The 23,564-nt window shown below is 37.4% G+C and overlaps 2 protein-coding genes across 5 annotated transcripts in view; both read left to right on the forward strand.

Moving 5' to 3' along the window:
- The first annotated feature begins 3,305 nt into the window (after positions 1–3,305).
- LOC5571203 (sulfotransferase 1 family member D1) lies at positions 3,306–10,023 on the forward strand. Its single transcript, XM_001659537.2, has 3 exons — positions 3,306–3,557; positions 3,639–3,818; positions 9,175–10,023. The coding sequence occupies exons 1-3, from the start codon at positions 3,400–3,402 to the stop codon at positions 9,842–9,844; spliced, it is 1,008 nt and encodes a 335-aa protein (XP_001659587.1). The 5' UTR covers positions 3,306–3,399; the 3' UTR covers positions 9,845–10,023.
- A 10,683-nt stretch (positions 10,024–20,706) lies between these two features.
- LOC5571204 (host cell factor) overlaps positions 20,707–23,564 on the forward strand; it is a 50,938-nt gene continuing 48,080 nt past the window's right edge. For 2 of the 4 annotated variants that reach the window (XM_021850594.1, XM_021850597.1), the window contains exon 1: positions 20,707–20,924. The gene's annotated coding sequence lies outside the window, so the exon portion shown is untranslated. Of the gene's footprint in view, positions 20,930–21,174; positions 21,363–23,564 lie in introns of those variants that run through there. The other 2 variants (XM_021850595.1, XM_021850596.1) reach the window with 2 other exon arrangements.

The raw sequence follows: 23,564 nt of genomic DNA on the forward strand, positions 1-23,564 counted from the left end.
AAATGGGGCTATTGGCCAAAGTCACATTAACATGAAAACCAGAGCGTTGTAAAAATGTTTTGAAAAAGTGTTTGACAGCTCTGTCGGTGTGAACCGACAGATGATTAGAAAACGCATTAATGTAAACAGACATAGGGTAATAGCACCGATTTTGTCCAATCTAACAGAAATATCTTTAAAAATTACTTGGGAAGCCCTATTTATATTGACTAATCCGGTGGATATGATACACCGTGCAGCTGTTGTAAAATTTCCAAAAATACGCTGTTATCCAAAATTCTACGCGGTGAATGGTTCAGGAAAGGAACAATCGCGTTTGATGAAACACTGCAATGTTATCTCACATAAGAATGAGATAAAAAGGAAGCAAACCAACGCCACGTGTTCTTTTGAGCAAATTCGCTAACACTACAATTAGGGTGTCAATGCTAGTAATGGACCCCTTAGTAGCTGAAATTCATTCTCGATGCCTTTCCGCAATTATATATCAGGCGGATATACGTTTTGTGGAGTCTTATAACAAGTTCAATGTCTTTACTTCACAGTACACTTATGCAACATACAAAATCATACGATTTTCCCAGAGAAATATACATTTGGAAAACTGTTGTCCGAATGCCTATTATGGACCCTCCCGGGGTCCATAATAGGATTGTTTACAAATTTGACGTTGCGTATTATGGACCCTGCATTTGATTCCCATGTAGTCCGGCTCGCTGCCGACGTGCCTATTATGGACCCACCTGGAAATGCGTATTATGGACCCTCTTGTGTGGTTTCATTTACAAAACTGTTCAAATATCTGTATTTAAGCGCTTCAAACCAAATATTTTGCCTGAAACTGCTGACTAACAATGCAATCGAAGTTCCCCCGGTGGATTTTCATAGGAATAAGGTTGCTTTGAGTGTTAATTTTATGTTTTTCTGTAGGGGGTCCATAATACGCAAAGGGTCCATAACCGGCATCGACTCCCTATGTCAAACGCAAGCTTTCAATCTAATTTTGTATGAAAAATATCTTTTGTATGAAAAATATCGGAAGCGAAACCATTTTTTTCGCTTTGAAGATCTCGGTGGTCAATACAGGCCACCATAACCAGTTTCGGCCAGAGATTTAGCTTCGGTTCCTAAATTTACTTATCACATTGATTTCATATGAAAGTGGTCAAATTAGAAGAGAGTTTTGAATCAATTTGGACGAGTAAATGAATATTGCCCAATCATGTGAATGCGGTCTACTGAACACAAAAGGTTTCATGCTGATTGACTATGTCAAAATGTGTAAAATCCACTATGGCTACGACTGGCATATGGCCACAATCGGGGCTTCTACTCCACATGCAATTTGTTTGCGTACTACCGAGAAAATTACAAAAGAAAAACGCCATCAACTTAAGGCCCTTGTAGAAATTGAGCAAATTTCAAAACGGATAAAAGCAGTATTATTCCTTATAGGTAACAATCGTAGAAAAAAAAAGCTGTTTTAGTTACGAAATGGAAAGACCACAGACAAACACACGTAACACTGAAGAAATTTCCATCGACCACTCATTTAACAATCATTTCAAATTCGCTATGTTACAAATCTCACACCCAGAGGCGCGCGCATCGTTTTTCTTCGCGTTTGACGTTTCACACTACCGCCATCTGCCGGTCTCGTTACACGAAACACCTTTTCGTGTAACATGCTCACCAGATGATGGTGTAAACTGGGCGATGGAATATGAATAAATTTGTTCTAACTGTTACGTCTGTTTGTCTGTGGAAAGAATGTGTGTTTTTATTTTCCCAGATTTGGTAATTATTACGGAGAAAACTGCATTTTTAGTTTTGACATTTGATAATTTTACTAGGGACTTTATTGCCGAGAATACGTAAACTCCCATACTTCCTCAAATCGTTTCTGGAAGATCCGTTGAGTAATTTTGGGGAAATTTGCGAATAACTTTCTAATTCAAAGATTACCAAAGAATTCCTGCTTTGATTTGTTTAAGATAGTTAATAATTTGGATGGCAAAATAAGAGGGAATAATAATTCCTTACGGTGCCTTTCAACATTAATTTTAGTTCAAGCGGTTTTTTGACTGTTGGATGATTTCTGGAAATATTTTTATCAGATATCTGAGTTTCTGGTGGACTTAGAGAATTCCTCAGGAAATTTCATATCACACAATTATTTTTTTATCTTTCAAAAATTCATATATGAGATTTATATTATTAGAAATGCAATTGATATTGTTTCGATAGACCATTCTTGTTCCGTCTTAGCTACACTACACAGCTACACACAATCTTCATGAATAATTTCAATAGGTTACTATGCTTTACCTCCACATGAAGTACTAAGAAAATTCTTGAATAATTCTTGAACAATAATTATTAGCTAATTGTCGCTATAAACCGGCCTCCTCGCTCTTACTCGACCGCTAACGGAGAAGTGCATCAATGTCGTTTGTTCACATTTTTCCCTCTCTCATTCGGTTCGCCTAGAGCAGTGGTTTTCAACCATAATTTTTCATACATTTCTTTTTCCAGCTGATCAGAATTGATTACAAATATTTGTTTTTTCGACGCGATGAAAGTATAAAAAGTTATTAATCTTATTATAGTTATCAGAAAAAAAAATGAACCCAATACCCTTCCAAATAAACTTTTATCGCGAACGTGTATCGTAATTCTAGTTCGTTGTCTAGTAAGGTGCTTTCTTCAAAGGGCAAAATGCTCACTGGAAGCATTGTCGGTATCTTTTTAAAATATCTCTGAAATTTTCTGGAATCAACTACTCTCACAACCCGCACTCTGTTTCTCGATCAAAATGTCAATAGTTTCAAAATTCCATATTTTGCTGTTTTTTTTAACAATTCGCAGTTGATTCTTTGATTTTTCATTGTTGAGATAATATGAATTTTCACCGAAATAACTAAATGTTATTTAAAAGGCGCGTGTGGCTTAAATTAGATTTCCCAGGATCATTGCTTTGATCCCTTCTTGCAGCGTATTTGCAGTGTTCAATATTCCTCTGCTGAAAATTAAATTGTTTTAAGATTTTTATCTGAAATAAATCTCCAAACACCAATTTGTTTCAGCATAAATAAAAACTGGTTTAGATTTAGCCGTTAAGTACAAGTCTAAGCCATACATTTCACAAAAAATAATTTCTTCAAAAATCACTATTCTTTATGGAGGAATGACGATTGTAGAAATTTTATAAGGGATGCGTGGAACGAAGCAGGTTGAAACCCTCTGGCCTAGAGCGTGATAGGCTTAGTTGAGAAATTGTTGAAATGGTCAGCTGAATCCAATGCCCACATCAACACACAGCGCCAGTCGCTTATTGCGCTTATTCGAAGCACGCAGCAAAGTGTTTAACGGTGCTCTACGACAAACAATCCAACTGATATGGCATACGAGTACATCGCAATAGATGATCCCGTCTTCAGGGCAACCTGCGAAGAACGGAACCAGAAGGATTATGTGCTGGTCAAACCGAAGGATTTCAGCAAAGTGCCCATAACGCTTCCGAATTGGGCGCCAGAACCGTGCTGTTTGGACACAAGGTTTGTCGAGATTTTCTTATCGCACTGTACCTAAATATAATCAAATCAAACCGCAAACACGGCATTTGTGTTGTTGTGCAGATATCAGAAGCTGGACCAGCGCATTAAAGGTATGGAAATCAAACCGGACGATGTGTGGCTGGTAACGTACCCGAAGAGTGGAACCACTTGGTGCCAGGAAATGATATGGCTCATCTGCAATGATCTGGACTACGAAAAAGCTGCCACGGTTAAGCTACATGCTCGATTCCCGTTTCTAGAGTGAGTACCTACTAGACTCATGCAAATTTTGAAGTTATTACTTCCGTGAACGGTTCAAAAGTAGTTCTCTCAAAGTTTCAAATGATTTCAAGGACATTTGGCGTCGCATAGCTTTTCAATGTTGTATATGTTCATCTGGTTCCTGGTCTGTTTTCAATAATGTTGACAATGTCAACCAACTGAATGCAGGTTCAATCATTTGCTAATACACTTTTTTTATAAATATAATTTCGAACAATACATTAGGGCGATTCAAGTTTTAAAAATGTTTGAAAATCCAATCTCCCATATGCTCCTTACCATAAAAATAGTGTTCTGTGAAATATTCAATGTTCTATGTGGTGATTTAAAGGTCCAAAGACAAGGTAGGAAATTACTATGGAGAAATTTTGAGAAATGTTCCAAACACGCTAGTACTGTAATGTAAGTAGAAACTTATCATCCCATATTGAAAATTCATTGTTCAAACCTTCATGAAGGATGTTGCTGAAGAAAGAAATCCTCTTTGAGCTAATTTTGTTTGAGATTTTTGTACATGTTTGCAGGGCTATAATCCCGATGTGGGGTATTTAGAGGTGCGGGCGAACATCAAATTAGTATATGTGATAACATCAGTTTTGAAGAGGTAGTTGTGCTATGCCAACTTCGGCGAGCCGAAAGTTCACGAAGTAGCCGAAGATGACGTCACGTTGCGAAAGCTGCGAACAAAATTTTTCGCAGCCTTGTCGTCACCATCAGCTGATCGTATTGTTTACATCTTTTTCGTGACTAATACAAGCAAACACATACTAAGAGCCGGACCTGTTATATATGACATTGCTATAATCCCATATTAAGCTGAATAATAGCAAACAAACTCATGCATACACTCCCGTGCAGAAGTTTGGGATCACCCCCTCAAAAACATACAAAAGTGTTCTGTCCATATTTGTGTGATCAAACGTCCAATTGAAACCCTTTAAGCCGCATTCGAAAGACAAAGAGTTATTCTTACTTCGTATATATTTTTCCAAAAACATTTTTAGAATTTCGTATAGGGGAACTGTGGGTAAAATGAACAGGGGGGGTAAAATGAACAGGTTAGTGTTTTACGGTAATTATGCTATAAATCTATGCAAAACATAGCACCATCCTTAATCCTTAGACTAAGAAACTATTTCGACAACTCTAGCGCGATCTAGACCTGCCAAAAGCTGGAAAAGTAAACAAAAACAAAGTACGCCTCTCCGTTTTCTCATATGATGTAAATTTTCACTCGTGGAATTTAAGGTTTTTATGACTAAAATCATCAAAAATCTATTGAACTACGTAGCACATCATATCTTTAAGGTATTTATGATAAGTAGATGGAAATTTAGAGTATTTTTATCTTCTGAATTTTTAGAACAAATGATTTAATTCTGTTGATTCTATGCGGGTAAAATGAACCACTCGACATGGGGGTAATATGAACACCATGGCAGGCAGAATACTACCGGATTTTATTTCAGATGCCGAGATTTTTCCGGAGAAAATACAAAGACGAACTTCGACAGCCATCCAAATGGTCGCAGCTAAACGTTCCATCGATTCCGGAATGTCTTGATCATGTAGGTACCAGATGCCAAGAATCGTGCCACATCCCGTTCAATTCAAATGGTGTTCATTTTACCCCCACTGCATGTTCATTTTACCCCCATCATGTGTTCATTTTACCCCCAGTATATGTTCATATTACCCCCATTGTATGTTCATTTTACCCACATGTTTGGAACATTGACTCTGTGGAAAGAAATTTTCAAAATTATAATAATGATGATAAAATTCTATTTCCATCACAATATTTCAACTTGTTACATTGCATAAACATCCTTCTTCAATTCTGAGCTATTGAGCTTTTTTGAGCGCAAATAACGGTGCGTACATGATTGGTTTGAGATTTCACAGATTTTTCGTGTTTTAAGTAAGTTCAGGTGAACCCAAACTTTTGCACGATACACCATACTGAGGGGTGAACCCAAACTTTTGCACGATGACTTGAATGACTGTTTCGTTTCGTTAGTGCTCTTCAAAGAATATAAGATTACGGTTCTAATGACACCTTGTTTTAAAATTTTGGTCGATCCAATGCTGAGTAAATTTCAATTGGACGTGTAATCACAGAGATATGGACTGACCACTTTTGCATGTTTTTTAGGGGGTGAACCCGAACTTATGTACGAGAGTGTATCTCTTCTCCTGTCCGTCGGATTGTATTTCTCTCTCCAGCAAATTTCTTTATTATGGTTTGAAGAATGAGTTTTTATATGGGATAATAACACGGCGTAACAAAAATGGCATTTTTGCGTGTCTCAAAGAACCAAATTATGTATCTCTTGTAGATTTGGGGTTGCTGAATCTGATGCCGTTCTCAGACATGTTCCAGCACGTCACAATTTTTAGATACAGGTCCCCAAAGTTGTATAAAACACTGGGTTTGGGGATGTTTAAATAACATTTAAAGTATGATTTATCAAGTTGTTTTGTAATCTTATTTATCAAGCATGTATGATAGGGCTTAAACTTTTATTTTACGTATAATTTGGTTGGAATTGAACGATTAAACTTAGATTCAATCGATTTTTTCAACATGCTTGCAGTTTCCATACAAAATTCTTCGTTTCTCTTATATGGCAAAATACAATACTTTTTTAAGCCATCAAAAAATAATTTTTGAGCACCGACAATATTATAAACTCTTATGATAAGTGTTGTTTAACACATAAAGTTTGAATTCTATGGCAAATTAAGCAAATGAATTGCCATACAAGCTGGCAAACTTGCATGCAACTTGGCTGATATAGTCAAATTTTGAATTTTCAGCAGGGAATATCTCAGACGTGCTATGATATTTTTGAAAACGGAAATAGATTCAGAAACCCTTAATTGAGTAAATAGTGGTATTTTGATGCCTGAGACAAAAACTTGTTCCGCAGTGCAAGTTTGTACTTACATTATAGTACTAGCGCGTTTAGAACATATCTTAAAATTTCTCCATAGTAATTGACACATAAACCTACATTGTCTTTGGGCCACCTTCAAATCACCACCTAGAAAGCTGAAAATTTCACAGAACACTATTTTTATAGTAAGGATGGTAAGTGAAGAGCGGCACGAGGAAGAACACTCAGAGGAAATAATACACCCGAGGGCTTTCTCAGAGGCGAGCAAGAGAAACGCCTTTCTGCTTTGGAAGTTCAACTAGTAGTGATATTTATTCATCATCAATAACAGTTACAGGATTGTCAGAAGGGCGGTTATGTCAAGGTAAATAGAATGGAGGGGAATCGGTTGGGTCATACGCTGTTAATACCCCCCTTCAAGCCGATAACCCTTTTGCCCCACCGGTGGGGCAAGAGTTCGTATCTAGTGTGGGGTAAAAGTTCGCTGGCTAAAACACAAAATGTCGATATTTCTATGACAGGCATACTTTACACCAGCCGTAAACTTAAGTTTGCCGAAAAATACACACTAAATTTTCATCAAAAAATTGCCCAAAACAAGGTTAATTGTGATATACTCAAAAATAGCAGTTATTCGCTAAACTAAGTGGAAATGTAAAATTTTGGTGACATTTTTAGCACGATCAGACAAATTTTGCTAAATTTGAAGATAACATGTGGATTTTAGGCAATTTTCATTTTTTTTCCGTGAGTTTATACATGGGTCGAACTTTTGCCCCGCTGATCCCACTATGGGCTAAAAATTGTTTCCAAGCATTTATGCAAAAACTAATACACCTTAAAGCATCCTTATGATAGGCCTAGAAACGCCCTTTAATAAAATATTGAAAAAGATTTTATTTTCAATTGGTTCCATGCAACGAAAGTTTGACCAAAAATTACAATATTCACGTCGAAAAACAACAAATAGCCATAACTTTTCCGAATCTCAATCGATTTTTATGATATTTGGAGTGAAAGTCTCTTACTTGAATAACATTCGAGCCACCATGACATTTATATGTTTTGTTTTGAATTGAGCTAGAAATCTTAAAAAGAAACTCTTGCCCCATTCGAACTTTTGCCCCACTTTACTCTAATCATTTATTAAATTTTTGATTTTTTATAGTCACTTGAGAGAACTTTCAAGACGACTTTGAACAAACGTTTAGTTTTGTCGTCATAAGTAAACAAATTGTGCTTCTTCTCTTCAAGAACAAGTCCGCGATTTTAAAGAGTTTCCGGCAAAACGCGACAGTCTCCTTTCCTTGCGATTTAAAAGGAGACCATGATTCCCCTAATGGAGTTCAAGATCTGCTGCCTAAATCCCCCAAATTCGTAGCAACTGATCATGATAGGCGGCACTCTTTGCTTCCTCACATGAGTCAAAGAGCCTGGGCTAGGGACTGCTTCGATTTGTGGTTCGGAAAATTTGTCTAGAGCATCGAACTGATTGCTCACTTCGATGCAATTACTAACGTTATCCATTTCACCTTTGGAAGAAAGCGCGCATTCCCAAAAAACGTCCTTTCTTCCTTTCTTGCCACGTTTAGTGGCAGTTTTAAATCCCACTTTTTTTGAAGGAAGCTGTGATTTCAGAGATTCACCCATCCGTTTGTTTGTAGTTGAAACCATGTTTAGTGAACGGTGTCCTAGAAGGACTAGCTAGCTGGCTTTCGCTAACGGGTCCACCGAAAAATTGAAGGCACGGGTCCAAACAAGGATCGTAAAGGAATCAATAGAAGAAAAAATAGTACTGATAAGCACTGTTTTAGTGGCACTGAAAAGCACCGTTTTTTTATTTTAGTACTGAAAATTACTGTTTTTAAACACTAAGAAATACTGTTTTATTGCATTACGTAGTTAAAAATACTGCAAAGAGCAGAGAGAATTCGTGTACGCACAGCACGAAGGTACGATGCGCACTGTTTCAGCTCTTTAATATAGTTTAAGCATAGGAGAGCCAAAACTTCAAAATTTGTTTCAGCCTGGTGAGAACTTTCATCATACAAAATATTGAATTACAGTCAACTCTCCCTCACTCGATATCGAGTTAGAGAACTATAGTAGAAGTTGATTTTCATGGCTACCTCGATGGTCCCTTGGATCACATTTGTACTGGTTCTGTGAGGGCCCTTTCACAAATTTCATAACGCTGAAGGGGGTGGGTGGGTATCCTAACGTTGTTACGGCTCATGCAAATATAGAAGATTATTAATACAAAAAGCGTCACGAGGGGGTGGGTGTCCAAAATGATCAATTTAAGCGTTATGAAATATACGAACAAGCCCTGTTCTATAACTCCCTAACTCTATGGTCCCTTCAATATCTAGTTATGGATAGTTAACTATACTATGATCAGCAATCGTTCACTAATGTTTCCCTTTTCTATTCAGAATCGGAGGCATTCGTGACCTGCCCCCAGGAATGGACCCCTTCCAGGAGGCTATTTCGATGGCTTCCCCAAGGTTGATCAAATCCCACCTACCGGTTGCCTTTCTACCCGATCAGATGTGGACCGTCAAACCGAAAATGGTCTACGTCCACAGAAACCCCAAATCGGTCGCCGTGTCTTACTACCATCATTCGGTTTCACTTCACGAGTACAGAGGAACGATGGATCAGTTCATACGCTCGTTCATGAAGGAACTCGAATATTATTCGCCGTACCATCGCCACGTGATTGAGTATCACCATTTGGACTACCAGGACAATATCCTACACCTGCGCTATGAAGACATGAAAAAAGATCTTAAATCGTCCCTCCAACGTGTGAGTGCCTTCTTCAACAAATCCTACACTGATGAGCAACTGAACGCTTTGGCGCAGCATCTTTCGTTCGACACGATGAAAAACAACAGTTCCGTCAATTTTCGCGAGTGGGTCGAGTTTCTGTTGGAGAAAACTAACCGCACTGACAAGCTGAGTGATCAGGACTATCTGTTCATAAGGCGTGGGGAAGTGGATGGATGGCGCCGAGAGCTGGATCCCGAGTTGATGAAAGAGCTGGACGAGTGGACCAAACGCAAAGTTGAGGATCCGAAACACATGAAACTGTTCGAGTAGGTTATAAAACAAAAAATATGTGCTAATCACAATCGATTTGGATAAAATCTTGCAATAAGACAAAGAACTCTTAGAAATTAGGACAAATAATGCGTATTTGGATAATAAGCTTTGTAAGACTACTAAAAGCAAGAATGTCTTTTAAATAAACAAAATCATGTTTATCATTTCAAACGTTACATTATCTTCCCATCAGTGTTTGGATTTTGATCCGAATAAGCCGATCGAACCATATTCGAAGAGTGTAACAGTTCGCGAACCATAACAGTTCGTTGCACATCGCATTCGGAAAGCCCTATGAATGTTAACATTCACGTGATTCACTCGTTTGGTACGTGGCACGAGAGCGTTCAAGAGCAGCAACTCTCACAGCCTGCAACAGTATCGAGCCATTTTATTTTGCATACAATTGGAAATAACTTTCATATTTTCTGGTAATGCCAGCGAATGTTACAAGTGTTGGCACACAGTGATCGGCGCCAAACAGTGGATGGTGTGTGTCTGTCTTGTTTTCTTTGATGGCTCGTTATCTTCAACGAACGCTAAATGCCATGCGTGTTGTATGAATGCAGGCGGTTAAATGGGATGAAATTATGGCTCGTGTGTCAATGATCGTTAATTTTTCCAAAGTCTGCTTCCCATATCAAGGTGTTCTATGTTAGGCAATTCTAATTTGGTCAAAGATTGGTATGTTAATAACATATTACCACAGACAAACAGACGTAACACTTAGAACAAATCACGATCCAAATCATAGTCGAGAGAACATGTACGCCCAATGCTAAAATCGGTGTGTTTGGCCGGTGGGCCAATAGATGGCGGTAGTGTGGTCGATCGCGAACAAAATCGATGCGAGTGCTGCGCGTGGTGGATTGACCACCTTCAATATATTTGAAATGACCGTTAAAAAGATGGTCGTTGGATAATGATGAGAGTTTGGCGTCTGTTTGTCTGTGATACAACAGTATACTGTAAAACAACAACTTATGGAGCATCTACAACCGGATGATGATGGTGTGAACTGGGCGATGGATTTGGAAGAAATTTGTTCTAGGTGTCTGTTTGTCTGTGATATGCGTTTCATATAAAAAAAAACTCATAAATGGGTGAGTCAATTACCTGTTTATAAGTAAACTAATCTTATAATGATAATGATCTATAGCATGTATATTTAAGTAATTTCTCTTTACAGTATACTGTAAACTCAGCATTACACTGTAAACTCGACATTACTCTTTAATGTGGAAAAAATACCCATTATTTTCTGATATACACTGTAAACTCGTCATTACCCTTTAAAGAATAAAAAATGCCCATTTTTTGCTGATATATGCAGCTGTCAAAATAATGGGTACTTCAAAAATTTCAACAAAGAGTAATATTTGCCCATTTCCAAGTTTCATGGGTTTACCCTTTAATGGGTGAAAATTGTATTAGGTATGTATGCTCAGTCACAATCGAAACTTTTCGAAGAAGGTTGTTCTGTGATCTTGGAAGCACCAATAATGATGGAACATTGAAAACAAGTAAGTATAATAAATTTGAGTTGTTTTGAATTTGTACCCGAGGGTAACATTATCATGTATTTGTAGGCTAATTAATCAAAAAAACCTTCCGGGTGACTGGTTCCCTATCAGCTCGAAACGTGAAGTTCCAGAATTCTACGATTCGGCCAATGTCTTGAACAATCCCGTTGAGTTCAACCTGTGTTTGAGTGTGCATTATTTATAATTTTTCTATTCAATAAATCCATTTTACATATATAGCTATATACATCTTTTATTTTGATACTTTGAAATACAATTTTTATGAAAATATGCTTTGGAAATCGCCAAGAATCAACCAGAAAAAGGAGTAAATTTTACCCTTTTTCCAATTTGGTTTCTATTCGGAAAGTGGGTAAAATTCACTCGTTGACTTGACGTACAAGCCACTTACTCTTTAATGAGTAAAGGCCCTTTACTCTTTTTATGAGTTAAACTAGTTTCTCTCAAAGAGGGTACTTTTTTACTCTTTAAAGGGTACTTTGGTCTTACAGTGTATGGAAACGTCAAAATAAGGGGTATTTTATTTTTCCAGATAATGGGTATTTTTTGCCCTTTTATATGTTGCGTTCTTTTACTCTATAATGGGTGAAAAAATCCTTGCGATTCAATAATAGTGGAATTCCCCATTAGACTATTCAGCAGTTTTTGTTCACAGCAGTAGTTAGTTTCCACAACAAAGAAAAAAGTGTTTAGAAACACTAGAAGGTCAAGGTAGGTGCACTAAATAAATTCTTTTTCCTGCCGTGTGCGCTAACTAGATGAAAAATTAAATTTTACAGGATGATTTTTTTGCCGAGTATATCCCGCATAAGAATGTCCTGGCGGAGAAGCAGCCCCATTTTCCAGGCCAGCAACCTCAAATGCTGATAATCCCTTGCATTAGACCAAACATAATTGTTGTTTATTGTTAATTTTAATTGAATAAATTGATGTTTTTATATTATGGAATATAATGGAATCCTACATTGTTCATTTTTCTACGAAAATACCATACAAATCATAATCTATTCCCATATATAAAAAAGAGTAAAATTTACTCTGTTCATCAAAACATGTTTTTCGAATAGTGGGTAAAATTCACTCGTTGATCTGACGTACAAGCCGTTTACTCTTTAATGAGTACAGGGCCTTTACTCTTTTTATGAGTTAAACTAGTTTCTCTCAAAGTGGGTACTTTTTTACTCTTTAAAGGGTACTTTGACCTTACAGTGTACCCTTAAAAGTATAAAAAATGCCCAATTTTTGCTGATATATGCAGCTGTCAAAATAATGGGTGTTTCAAAATTTCCAATAAAGGGTATTTTATGCCCATTTACATATTCCGTTCATTTACTCTTTAATGGGTGAAAATTTTCTTGACAACAATCGGTCAGCATTGTTTGAGATGTGCTTCAAAGTTTTTTTTTCCATAATAACTAAATAAGTTTGCAGAATGCGGGAAGGTCCAAAAGGTAGATACATGAATTGCTTTTATTGACATGTCGCATCTATTAAACAATCTGATTTTACAGGTCCAGCCTCATCTTCCAGGTCCAAAAACAAACTGATGGATGAAGAGGATGCATGGAGATATTGATCGGAATAATAGTATATTTTATGATGCATTAAATAAATTTGTTTATATTTATAAAGTTTTTTTGTTGATTATTCTATGAATATGAATATGAAAATTAAACAAGATTTCTATCTACAAAAGAGAGTAAATTTTACTCTGTTTCTTACAAAATATGTTTTGGATAATGGGTAAAATTTACTCGTTAATTTGACGTACAAGCCGTCAACTCTTTAAAGCCTAGCACAGACAAACAGACGTCACACTCTCATCATTGTCCATCGACCACTTTTTTAACGATCGATTCAAAAATATGGTAGGTGGCCAATCCGCCACCCGCAGCGCTCGCATCGTTTTTGTTCGCGTTAGACGTTTACACACTACCGCCACCTGTTGGCCTGTCGGCCAACCACACAAATTTTAGCATTGGGCGTACATGTCCTCGTGACTATGATTTTGATCGATATTTGTTCTAAGTGTTACGTCTGTTTGTCTGTGAGCCTAGTATCAACATCCTAAGTAGAGCGGTCAAGTACAATTTGTTGCTAATTACCAAAGTAATTTTGACAGCTTGATCCAGAATAAGCGAAGTGTCACTTTTACTTGCGGAATAATTGAGCGGCACATTTTTCCGTACGGAATAGTGACAGCTCCATTTGATTTGTACAGCAGGCGTTACCAATGTTACGAAATCAGCTCTGCTTGTCAACAGGATACAGCTCAAGTAATTTGAACAGCTGAAGTATTTCTTGACCATTACTTGTCCTATCCTTTTGCACAGTACTTACGAAGTGGATACCAACCATAAAGAGTACACGGTTGTTTGCGAATACCCTTTAATCAGTAAAAATTTACCCATTTTCGAATAGGGCACGGATCTGTCAAAACATGGGTGAATTTGAAATCTCGTAAGGGGTAAAAATTTACCCATTTCTAGAATCTTCTCTAGTTCTCAATAATGGGTGAAAAATAGTTAGAAATATTCCGCTCGTTAATATTTATTAATAAAAGAGTTTGAAAATTAATATATTACCACGCACAGGGAAGGTAAGTGATGCATGTTGTAGATAATTTGGCAATAACAGAAATTTATTCTCTTTTTCTGCACTTCTAGACTGCATCAAAGTTTGCACCGAGAGCTTCACTGGATTTTTCCTGCAGATACATACGTGCATTTAAAAAACTGCTTAATCAAACGTATTGATGTTTTTTTTAATAAATCGCATGAAAATAATGTTTTCGGAGATGATTATTGAAGCAGGACGAAAAGTTTCCCTAAATTGTCATAATTCTTAATAGCTCCATTGACCATTCTCAAAATGGGTAAATTTTTACCCTTTTTATGCCGTGAACGTGATGTACAAAAATGGGTAAAAATTTACCCATCCATTGACAGAAACCGCTTTTACTCGTTAAAGAGTAAACCGTGTTCACTCATTAAATGTGGAGAGGCACTTCTAGCGAAAATGGGTGAATTTTTACCCATTAAAGGGTAAACGCAAACTACCGTGGGAAGGCCCTTTACTATTTTATGAGTTAAACTAGTTTCTCTCAAAGTGGGTACTTTTTTACCCTTTAAAGGATACTTTGACCTTACAGTGTAAGCTTGGGTTGAATGAACTCAATTTTGCGTTGAATCAAACCAAATTTAAGTAAATTTTTATTATGGCTTTAAAGGCAAAGTACCTACACGCTAAGATAAGTCTACCCAAATATGGGTAAAGTTTACCCATAATCGTCGAAAAGTGCACACACTCATTTTATGGGTAATGTTCTATTTACCTATTTATGAGTAAAGTTAGTTTACCCATAAATCGGTACTTGTTCAGCGTTTAAAACATAGGAATTTTCACCCATATATGGGTAAATTATAAAAAATTGGCTTCTATTATTAAAATAAATAAAAAATCAAACATTTGAATCGTACGGTGAATTTTATGATTAGCAAATACAATTATATCATAAAAACTTAGGCGAGAAATTTGTAGAGGAAACTTGTTTAAGCCCAGGGCCGGAACTGATGAAACAGCGATGGAAATCCCCATCCTCTCCACTTCCTTTCTAGAGGGATAATACTCTGTGAAGTTAAGATTAGATCACATGTAAAATCATTATTCAGACTATTATAAACTTAATGTACTTACCGCAGCGTTTGTCGATTGATTTATTATTTTGCGTTACGTGTTGCATCAGTAATTTTTGTAGAAGAAGGTTTTGAAGCAACATTGTGGCTGAAAGCAATAAAATGACATTATGCGTGATAAACGCAATTCATATAAGATTAAGCTTACCTCCTTTCGATGTATTTTGTTTGAATACAAATTTTAAACAAAATAAATAATGTATAACCCTACAAGTTAAGATGACGCCTGCTCTACGAAAACGAAAACGAAAAAGTCCAAAAATTTTCACTCATTTATGGGTATGAATGGTTTACCCATAATATGGGTGAAATATACCGTTTTTTATTAGTATATTTTACCCATATTATGGGTAATGTGATGAAAACCCATATTTGGGTGATTTCAATACCCATTTATGGGTAATCTCATCTAAGCGTGTAATGGAGGCCTTGGAGATTTAGCCAAATTTGGGTTATTGGGCTCAACTACGGTTTTGCGTTGAAACAACTCAAATTTGAGTAGATCCGCGTTGCCGTGTAATTTTCACGCGAAATTCTTATGCTGCATGGTCACAATTGGAGTCCCACACGGAGAAATGCGAAACCACAACGAAAGGGCCCATTCACAAATTTCATATCGCCAAAAATGGTCATTTTTGACACCCACCCACCGCCTCGTAACACATTTCGTATGGATATTTTTCGAATTTTGTATGAGGTGTAACATTCTAACGACAAACCAACTTTACCCCCAAAAGCGTTATAAATTTGTGAATGGGCCCTGAGAGCCAACACAACAGTAACAACACAGACAGACGTTTAAGCAGGAACAAAATTATTCAAATTTCCTGTGTAAATTCTACCGTGGTGCCACCTAGGGAGCAAATTTCCACAGTACAGTGACAGTTCGTAAAACCACGTGGCTCCGAGTTCTCTCTTACCACCCAATCCACCACCCACTGAACAAAAATATCAAAACAATCACTTTAAAAATGATTCACACAATTACTTTCACGCCAATTTAGTGATATGAGTAACGATCACTCAAGGGCATTTTGACTAGCATGAAACTGTGGGTAAATTGAATTCCAACATATTGTAAAAATTTCAATGGGTTTTATTGACTCTTAGTAAGAGAAATTAGATACAAAAGGAAACATCACTCACCCAACGCAAAAAAGGTGCTTTGTTTTTAGCGTTGAGCATTTCGGCTGCGGGAGCGATTGTGTGTCATGCGAAGTGTGATCGGGACGCGGGTGGCGGGACGCATACGCCACTAACGCCATCTGTTAGCTTATTGCCAGTTGGCGATTTGTGGCGGCCATATTTTTACACAAGTTGCTGAGTCTAACTTGAACGTCTGTCTGCGGTAACAACAACAAGGGGTCATGCACAAATTACGTCACGCTCCAAGGGGGGGAGGGGTTCATACCAAGCGTGACAAGCCTTACAAAAATTTTGGAGGACTCATACAAAAAACGTGACAAAGGGGGGGGAGGGGTCAAAAAAGTTGAAATTTAGCGTGACATAATTTGTGTACCATCCCCAAGTGCGTCAAGCTGTACCACTCAAGGGCATGACACATTTCTAACACATTGATCCTGTGAGGGGTCAGATACTATCAATTCCCCAACACATTCACAGATTTCATAACGCTAAAAATGACCAGAAAATGGTCATTTTTGGTACCCATCCACACTGTTTATATGGATATTCTACAAATTTTGTATAAGCCGTAACATCATTAGGACACCCACCCACCCATTTCAGCGTTATGAAATTTGAGGATGCGTCCTTTTCTACTGTTATGTTAGGTCCACCGTTTTTCAGGATGCCTAAACCTCCTCCCCCTCCGTCACGCTTTTTCCAATACTTTATACACATACTGCCACACTTTCGTAGACCACCCCTCTCTCAAATGAAGGACGTCATTTTTAAATGACCCCTTAGTTGTATCGTTCAATGATACAATGATTTTCAAGCCTGCTGTAGAACTACGACAGCTGCGGTAGAACTTGGCGCCTACCGCAGAACGAACAATTTCCAACAGAACCGCAAATTAAAATTCTTCCATTTCGACGATATTTTCCGCCTTTCCGACGATATTCCATGCCATTCTTCCATTCCGACGATATTCCTTAGCCGAGTGATTAGGGCTTATTCACAAATTAACTAACGATGTTAAATGCCCTTAGAGTCCGCGGCTACAAAGCAAAGCCATGCTGAAGGTGTCTGGGTTCGATTCCCGGTCGGTCCAGGATCTTTTCGTAATGGAAATTTCCTTGACTTCCCTGGGCATAGAGTATCATCGTATCTGCCACACGATATACGAATGCTAAAAAGGCAACTTTGGCAAAGAAAGCTCTCAGTTAATAACTGTGGAAGTGCTCATAAGAACACTAAGCTGAGAAACAGGCTCTGTCCCAGTGAGACGTAATTCCAAAAAGAAGAAGTCTTTAGTTGTGTTATGTATTGGGGCCTATTCACAAATTTCATAACGCTGATGGGGGTGGGTGGCTCATACAAAATATGCATTACAATTTTTCCATTGATTTTTACACCCCCTCCCCCCTCGTAGCATTTAGTCACAAATGCCTCCCTTGGAAAATACGTAGCATACGAAAGACAACCCCCCCCCCCCTCCCCCCTATAATATTTTATTTGTTTTCCTCAGCGATTGGGCTAAAACGAAATATTAAATCCAGATCTATTAAACAAAGTTTGATATTAATTACTGATATGAATAAAAGTTTCCAGTTTATACAGGTTAAATTGAATTTTTATTACTTTTGATGTTGTTACAATGAATATCTTGATGCGGATTGATAAAGCCAAAAGAATTAAGTAAGGGTTCAAAATATTGTATAATGTAATGAACAGAAGAATTTTTATTTTTGTGGTTAAGAAACAGATTTCAGTGAAAATGCAAAACAAAATACCTTTATTTGAAATAAATCTTCGACAGAGACCAGATAGAGAAATAATAACAATTATAATATTTGAATTATTTATTTCATAGCAATTTACGTACAATCATCTTTATTAATATTTCAACTAAACTTCTTTAGCATTTCCCATACTGAAATATTCTTACACAACTCATACTGAAACAATGAAATAATAAAAATGCTATTTATTTGCTAAAACAATGAAAAACAGTTTTTTATCGAGCTTTTTTGTTAGACTTAATAAAGTTTAGTTTCAGCTTCAAAACATTAATATGATAAGATTGAAAATTTTCTAAGAAATGTTGAGTTTTCCTAATAAAAGCAATTAGAAAAACTTAACATTCCTTAGAACATTTTCAAGCTTATCATATTAATGTTTTAAAGCTGAAACTAAAATTTATTAAGTCGAACAAAAAAGCTTGATAAGAAACTGTTTGTCATTTTTTCCAGCGTTACTCTTTTTACCTACATTATTCAAAATGCTACGTCCATTAGTTGAGACCCCTCCCTCCCCCTCGTCTCACATTGTCACAAATTAGTGAAGCCTCCCCCCTAAAATGCTGCGTCATTTATGGACGACCCCTTAATTTTTTTTGGCAAAACGATAACATGTTTAGTATACCGCTTCGCGACTAAAAATGGATGAACCAACGTGCGAAGTTCGATTTTTGACCAGCTTTGCCGCGTCGCGAGTCACTTCGCTATAGTGCGCACCTATGCCCTCCGCTGTGTGCATCATGCGCACTATTGAAGGCCCAAACGCAATGATAGCGGAACGGCAACGGAATGCGGAACCGGTTCGCCAGCATGAATCACAACATCTCGACTGAGCTGACAACAAATGAAATTGGATCAACACTGAGTCGACGAGCTGATTATAGTTCATGCTGGCGAACCGGTTCCGCATTCCGTTGCCGTTCCGCTATCATTGCGTTTGGGCCTTGAGAATCGAGTTGCGACGCGGCGAGGTTAGTCAAAAATCAAACTACTTCGCACCTTGGTTAACCCATTTCCTAACGCGAGGCAGTATATTTACAACTTTAAATCATGTCAAGAAACAAATTATTTTAAGGAAAATACATAAGGAAAGCCAGTTAGCAAGATAAGTTAACTATAGGTGCTAATTGTGATTGGCTAGTTGCTTCTGTTCAATGCTACGATGAAGAGAAGACCCACCTCTACTTCCCAGAGGTGATAGTTTTCATTCTGGACCATTCATTTGCTTGGAAACAAGGAGCTACCCAGTCGGTTACCAATGGCTTTTAGTGCGACATCACAAGTTTTGCAAGATTTAAAAATTATTAATAAAGTAATTCTGTTACTTTAAGCTAGGTATGCTGTTCCGCCAGGTCCGTCCCACTCGGGCTCTGATTTGGTACCACTTCTAGTATTGCATTTGGTCCCTCGGTAATGCAAAAGGTACCCAAGTTTGACAGATCGCAGTACACTTTTTACGGCATTCTAGATTACCTTATGAGCCATAAACTTTTGGGCAACTGCAAGGGACATGGGAGTCTCTAATCTATGGTTCCGTTCAAGAAAAGAAAAAAATCTGCGTAAAGCCTGATCCGCTGCTGACAAACAATTTCTCGGCCTATTTTGATGCATGGAAAATTTCTGCAAGGAATCGATCAAAAATCTCGCGTAACAATTCAAAAGGGCCAATCTTCAGATCGTTGACTCTGAGAAAATTCGATTTGAATATTATTCACCACATTTTCAATTCCTATTTTTCAGTATTCAATTCAATCAATGTGATTTCTTGCTAGTTGAGTGACGAATTACTATTACTACACGCTAATAATTGATTTTATTCTGAAAACTGACAAAAATGTGGAAAAAATCATAAGTTTAAATGCTTGGCCCATTTTCGATTTTCATCAAGGCATGGGCCTTTTTTATTGGCCAAAATAGAATTTTATTAGCGTGCTTGGCCCAAGGCTAGGCCTTTTCGGTTGTCAATGAATGAGCAAGAGAGAGTCATTGGCCTCTCACCATGCTAAGGCCAATGACAGTTTGCGAAATTTTCTGATTGTAGGCCCTCTTGATGGAGCGAGAACCAATCATTGGCCTTTTCGAGTGGGGGCCAATGAATGATTTGGAAAAAAGCGGTTATTGGCCGTTTTGAAAACCGAGTTTATAACGGTAAGTTTTATGATTATGTTGACAATGTTTGCATAGTTTGTGGGTGTTGGGAGATGCTATCGAATGGTATCAAAACCCGATTTGTTTACAATTTGATCATTGGCCCTTTAGAACTGTTACGCGAGAAATGCTCTTTTTTCTGATCGCAGTACGCAGTTGAAAAGAAATCAGTTCAAATGGTAGTCGCTGTAGAAAATTTCTGCAAGGAATCGGCGAGAAATTTCTTTAGCGATTCCTTTTCAGTAGCAAAAAAATGTTCAAGAAATTCTCCACAGTGAGCTCCATTTGGATTGACATTTCTTTTCAACTGCGTACTGTGATCAAAGAAAAATGCTTTTCTTGAGCATTTCTTGCAAGAAATTTCCCACGCATCGAGATAGGCGATTACTTTTCTGTTGAAGTGCATACTTCGCTTTAGGCTTTTTTCAAATGTTGAACCCGTAAATCCCATGCAGCACACAGGATGACGTTGACGTTAAACCACTCGCACGGCACCACTTTTTCGCCCGCATCGCTCATCGGGTACCCCTTTTCACAAAAGCGTCGAAAATTTTTTCGCATCGACCGCCGCCATTATCATCCTTCAGCATCATCAGCAGCAGCTAGAGTGTGAAGCTTCTTCTCGGTTTATACGCGGACGCCATTGTTTATTTTCTGCCCGCTAAGCAGCGACAAATCCGCCGTTCCGGTTTACGTTTCGACGCGTAAATAGTGCGTAACCGGTGCATATCGGAGTGCTGGGTGCCGTGGTGATAAAGTGCTTAACGTACGGTAACGGTGGGAGGGCGATTTTCCGTTTTTCAAGTCAGAAGTAACCAGGAACTTGGGCAACAAAAACGGAGACGACGACGATAGCGAAAGGGGATTTGAACATTTTGCTTGCGATACTGTTCTATCTTTACAGTGATGGTGCTCTTCGCGCACAAGGATCGAAGGTGAATGTGCAAGCGAGAGGTTGCTAGGATTTTGTTTCACTCTATATTACTGTGCTCTTCTTGCGTTTGCTGTTGAGGGATAGTTAGAAGCGAGATGGACATATAGTTGAGATAGTAATAGGGCCAGTGCAGTTGCTAGAGTGAAATGCGAAATGTTTGTGTTTGCCGGGCGAGTTTCGGTAGTTCTGCTCTAGCTCATTAATAGCTTCAGTGGTGTAAGTAGTAAAGCTGGGAGTGATACAGATAGGTAGTAAGTTGAAAAAGGACAGGTGAGTGTAGCGCTATTTTGTTTGTACGAAATTTGGTCCTGCTTATTTTTGTGCTTGTGCGCAATCGACAAATTTTATCTCTTTGCATACAGTGCAACAGGGATGTGATGGTATTTAGTTCTGCGTTCATACTTCATACGGTATGCGCGTTTAGCGGTACATTATTTTCATTTTAATTAAATAATAATCAAAAATTTTGATTTTTTAAGAAAAATATAAAATTTCACAAAAATTATCAAAAAAATCAAAAATTTCCGTTTTTCCTAGTTTTGCAGCCATTAGGGCCAACGGAGTTTTTGCTGTTTTTATTTTTTCATGAAAGTTCAGAAAATTTTACGTCTACTGTCAAATTTTCAGCGATGTATGTTATTTAGTTTTTGAGATATATATTTTTGAAAATAAAAAATCAGTCATTTTTTCGGCACACACTGTAGGTCTCAGCGCATTAGATTTTTTATTTTTAATATACAGTTGAAACTCCATGAGTCGATGTTCCATTACTCGATATCGATTCATGGAACCATACAAAATTCCAAAAATCATGGTTACTAAGATGGTCCCTCCAAACAGCTCTGCATAGAATATCTGTTCCATTACTTGATATTTCCATGAGTTGATGGTCCCTCCAATATCGACTCATGGAGGTTTGACTGTATCTCAAAAACTTAAAAACATACATCGCTGAAAATTTGACAGTAAATGTAAAATTTCTGAACTTTCAAGAAAAATTAGAACAGCTATAGCCCCTTTAATCCCAAGAGCTTCAAAACACGACAAACGGAATTTTTTGATATATTTGTCATGTAAAAAACAATTTTTGTGAAACTTTATATATTTCTTGAATAGTCAAAATCTTACCTTAAGGTGAAACTCCTTTGAATCCACTAATAACTGTATAAAAGTAGTGGTACAGAAAAAAAAATCTCCTATTTGTTGGTAATAGTGAAAGTATAATTGATAAGGCGTTGTTGCCAGTAATCGCTACTTCAATTTGAGTCTTTTCCCCTTCGACTAAATAAGATTACTTGATGTCGTACGTAACCATCAACGTATCTGACAGCCCTGCTAGCGAGCAGCCGACGTAAAATTAGAAAAATAAAAAAAGCGAAATGCTGTGATCAAGTGATTGTTTTTAGCACGGTTTGGTGAATTTTTAAGTTGTTTTCATCAGAAATCCACCAGTAATTGCTGTTTAATAAACAAGTAGTGAAAGTAAACTGTGTTGGAGGTTCTACGTTTAGCAAAAGTGGTAAAATTCGGCGAAAAGTGTTCTTCGTTCGCAGGCGGATAAGTGTAAACAATTGTAGCAAAGTTTAACGTCCGAGTTGAAAATTAGCACGGTTCACGAAATTTTCACCAGCTACTAGTGTTAAAACTACGGAAATCGTAAGGTATTAGTGTTCTGATGTCTCGTTAGCAATTTGGGAGTGAACTTAGTGTAGGTAAGTGAAATATTTTGAGAAATAATGTGGATTTCCAGAAATGTGTTTGTATATGTGAGGAAGCCATTTTCACTGCCATGACAGGGATTCTTTCCTATATGTCCTTAAGAGCGGAAACGGTTTCCGTATGAAAACAATAACGTTTTTTCCATCATTTTTTCATCTTCGCATTTCTATCACCAGCATGCTGATGGTGACGATTTTCCACGGAAAGAAGATAGAATAATACGATCCGTGGGTATCTGCAGTGGATTTGACCTCTCCTCGCAGCAAACTTTCACGAAATTAAGAATGATTCGAAAAAAGTCCAAAATGTAAACAACAGGACCAGTACCTGTCAAAATTGGGTCCTAAAATGTTTAATGAATTCTCGTTTTTATTCAATAATACGAAAGAGCATGTTCTTCCAACTACTTTAGCAAGTTTTCCTGCTCAAATAACGGCTATATCATTTTTTAACTTCAATTTTAAAAATGGTTCCAAATATCAACCTTGACACTTGTGATCTTGTTTGACATTCACTTTTTCGACAAAAATGCCACAGGGCATATAGTTTTAACACTGGGGTTGTTCCTATCTGACATTTCGGAAGGGACACGGAAAACAAAATATACCCAAAATTCGAGTTTAAACCAAGGGGTGTGACAAAATCTCAAAAATCATAAAAAAAATGTTTTTTGTACTTAAACCAATGAAAATCATTTAAAAATTGAGTAAACATGTATTTCTGCCCTAAACTTAAGCGTTTGGTAATAAAATT

Source organism: Aedes aegypti, chromosome 3 (genome assembly GCF_002204515.2).
Source record: "Aedes aegypti strain LVP_AGWG chromosome 3, AaegL5.0 Primary Assembly, whole genome shotgun sequence".
Taxonomy (NCBI): domain Eukaryota; kingdom Metazoa; phylum Arthropoda; class Insecta; order Diptera; family Culicidae; genus Aedes; species Aedes aegypti.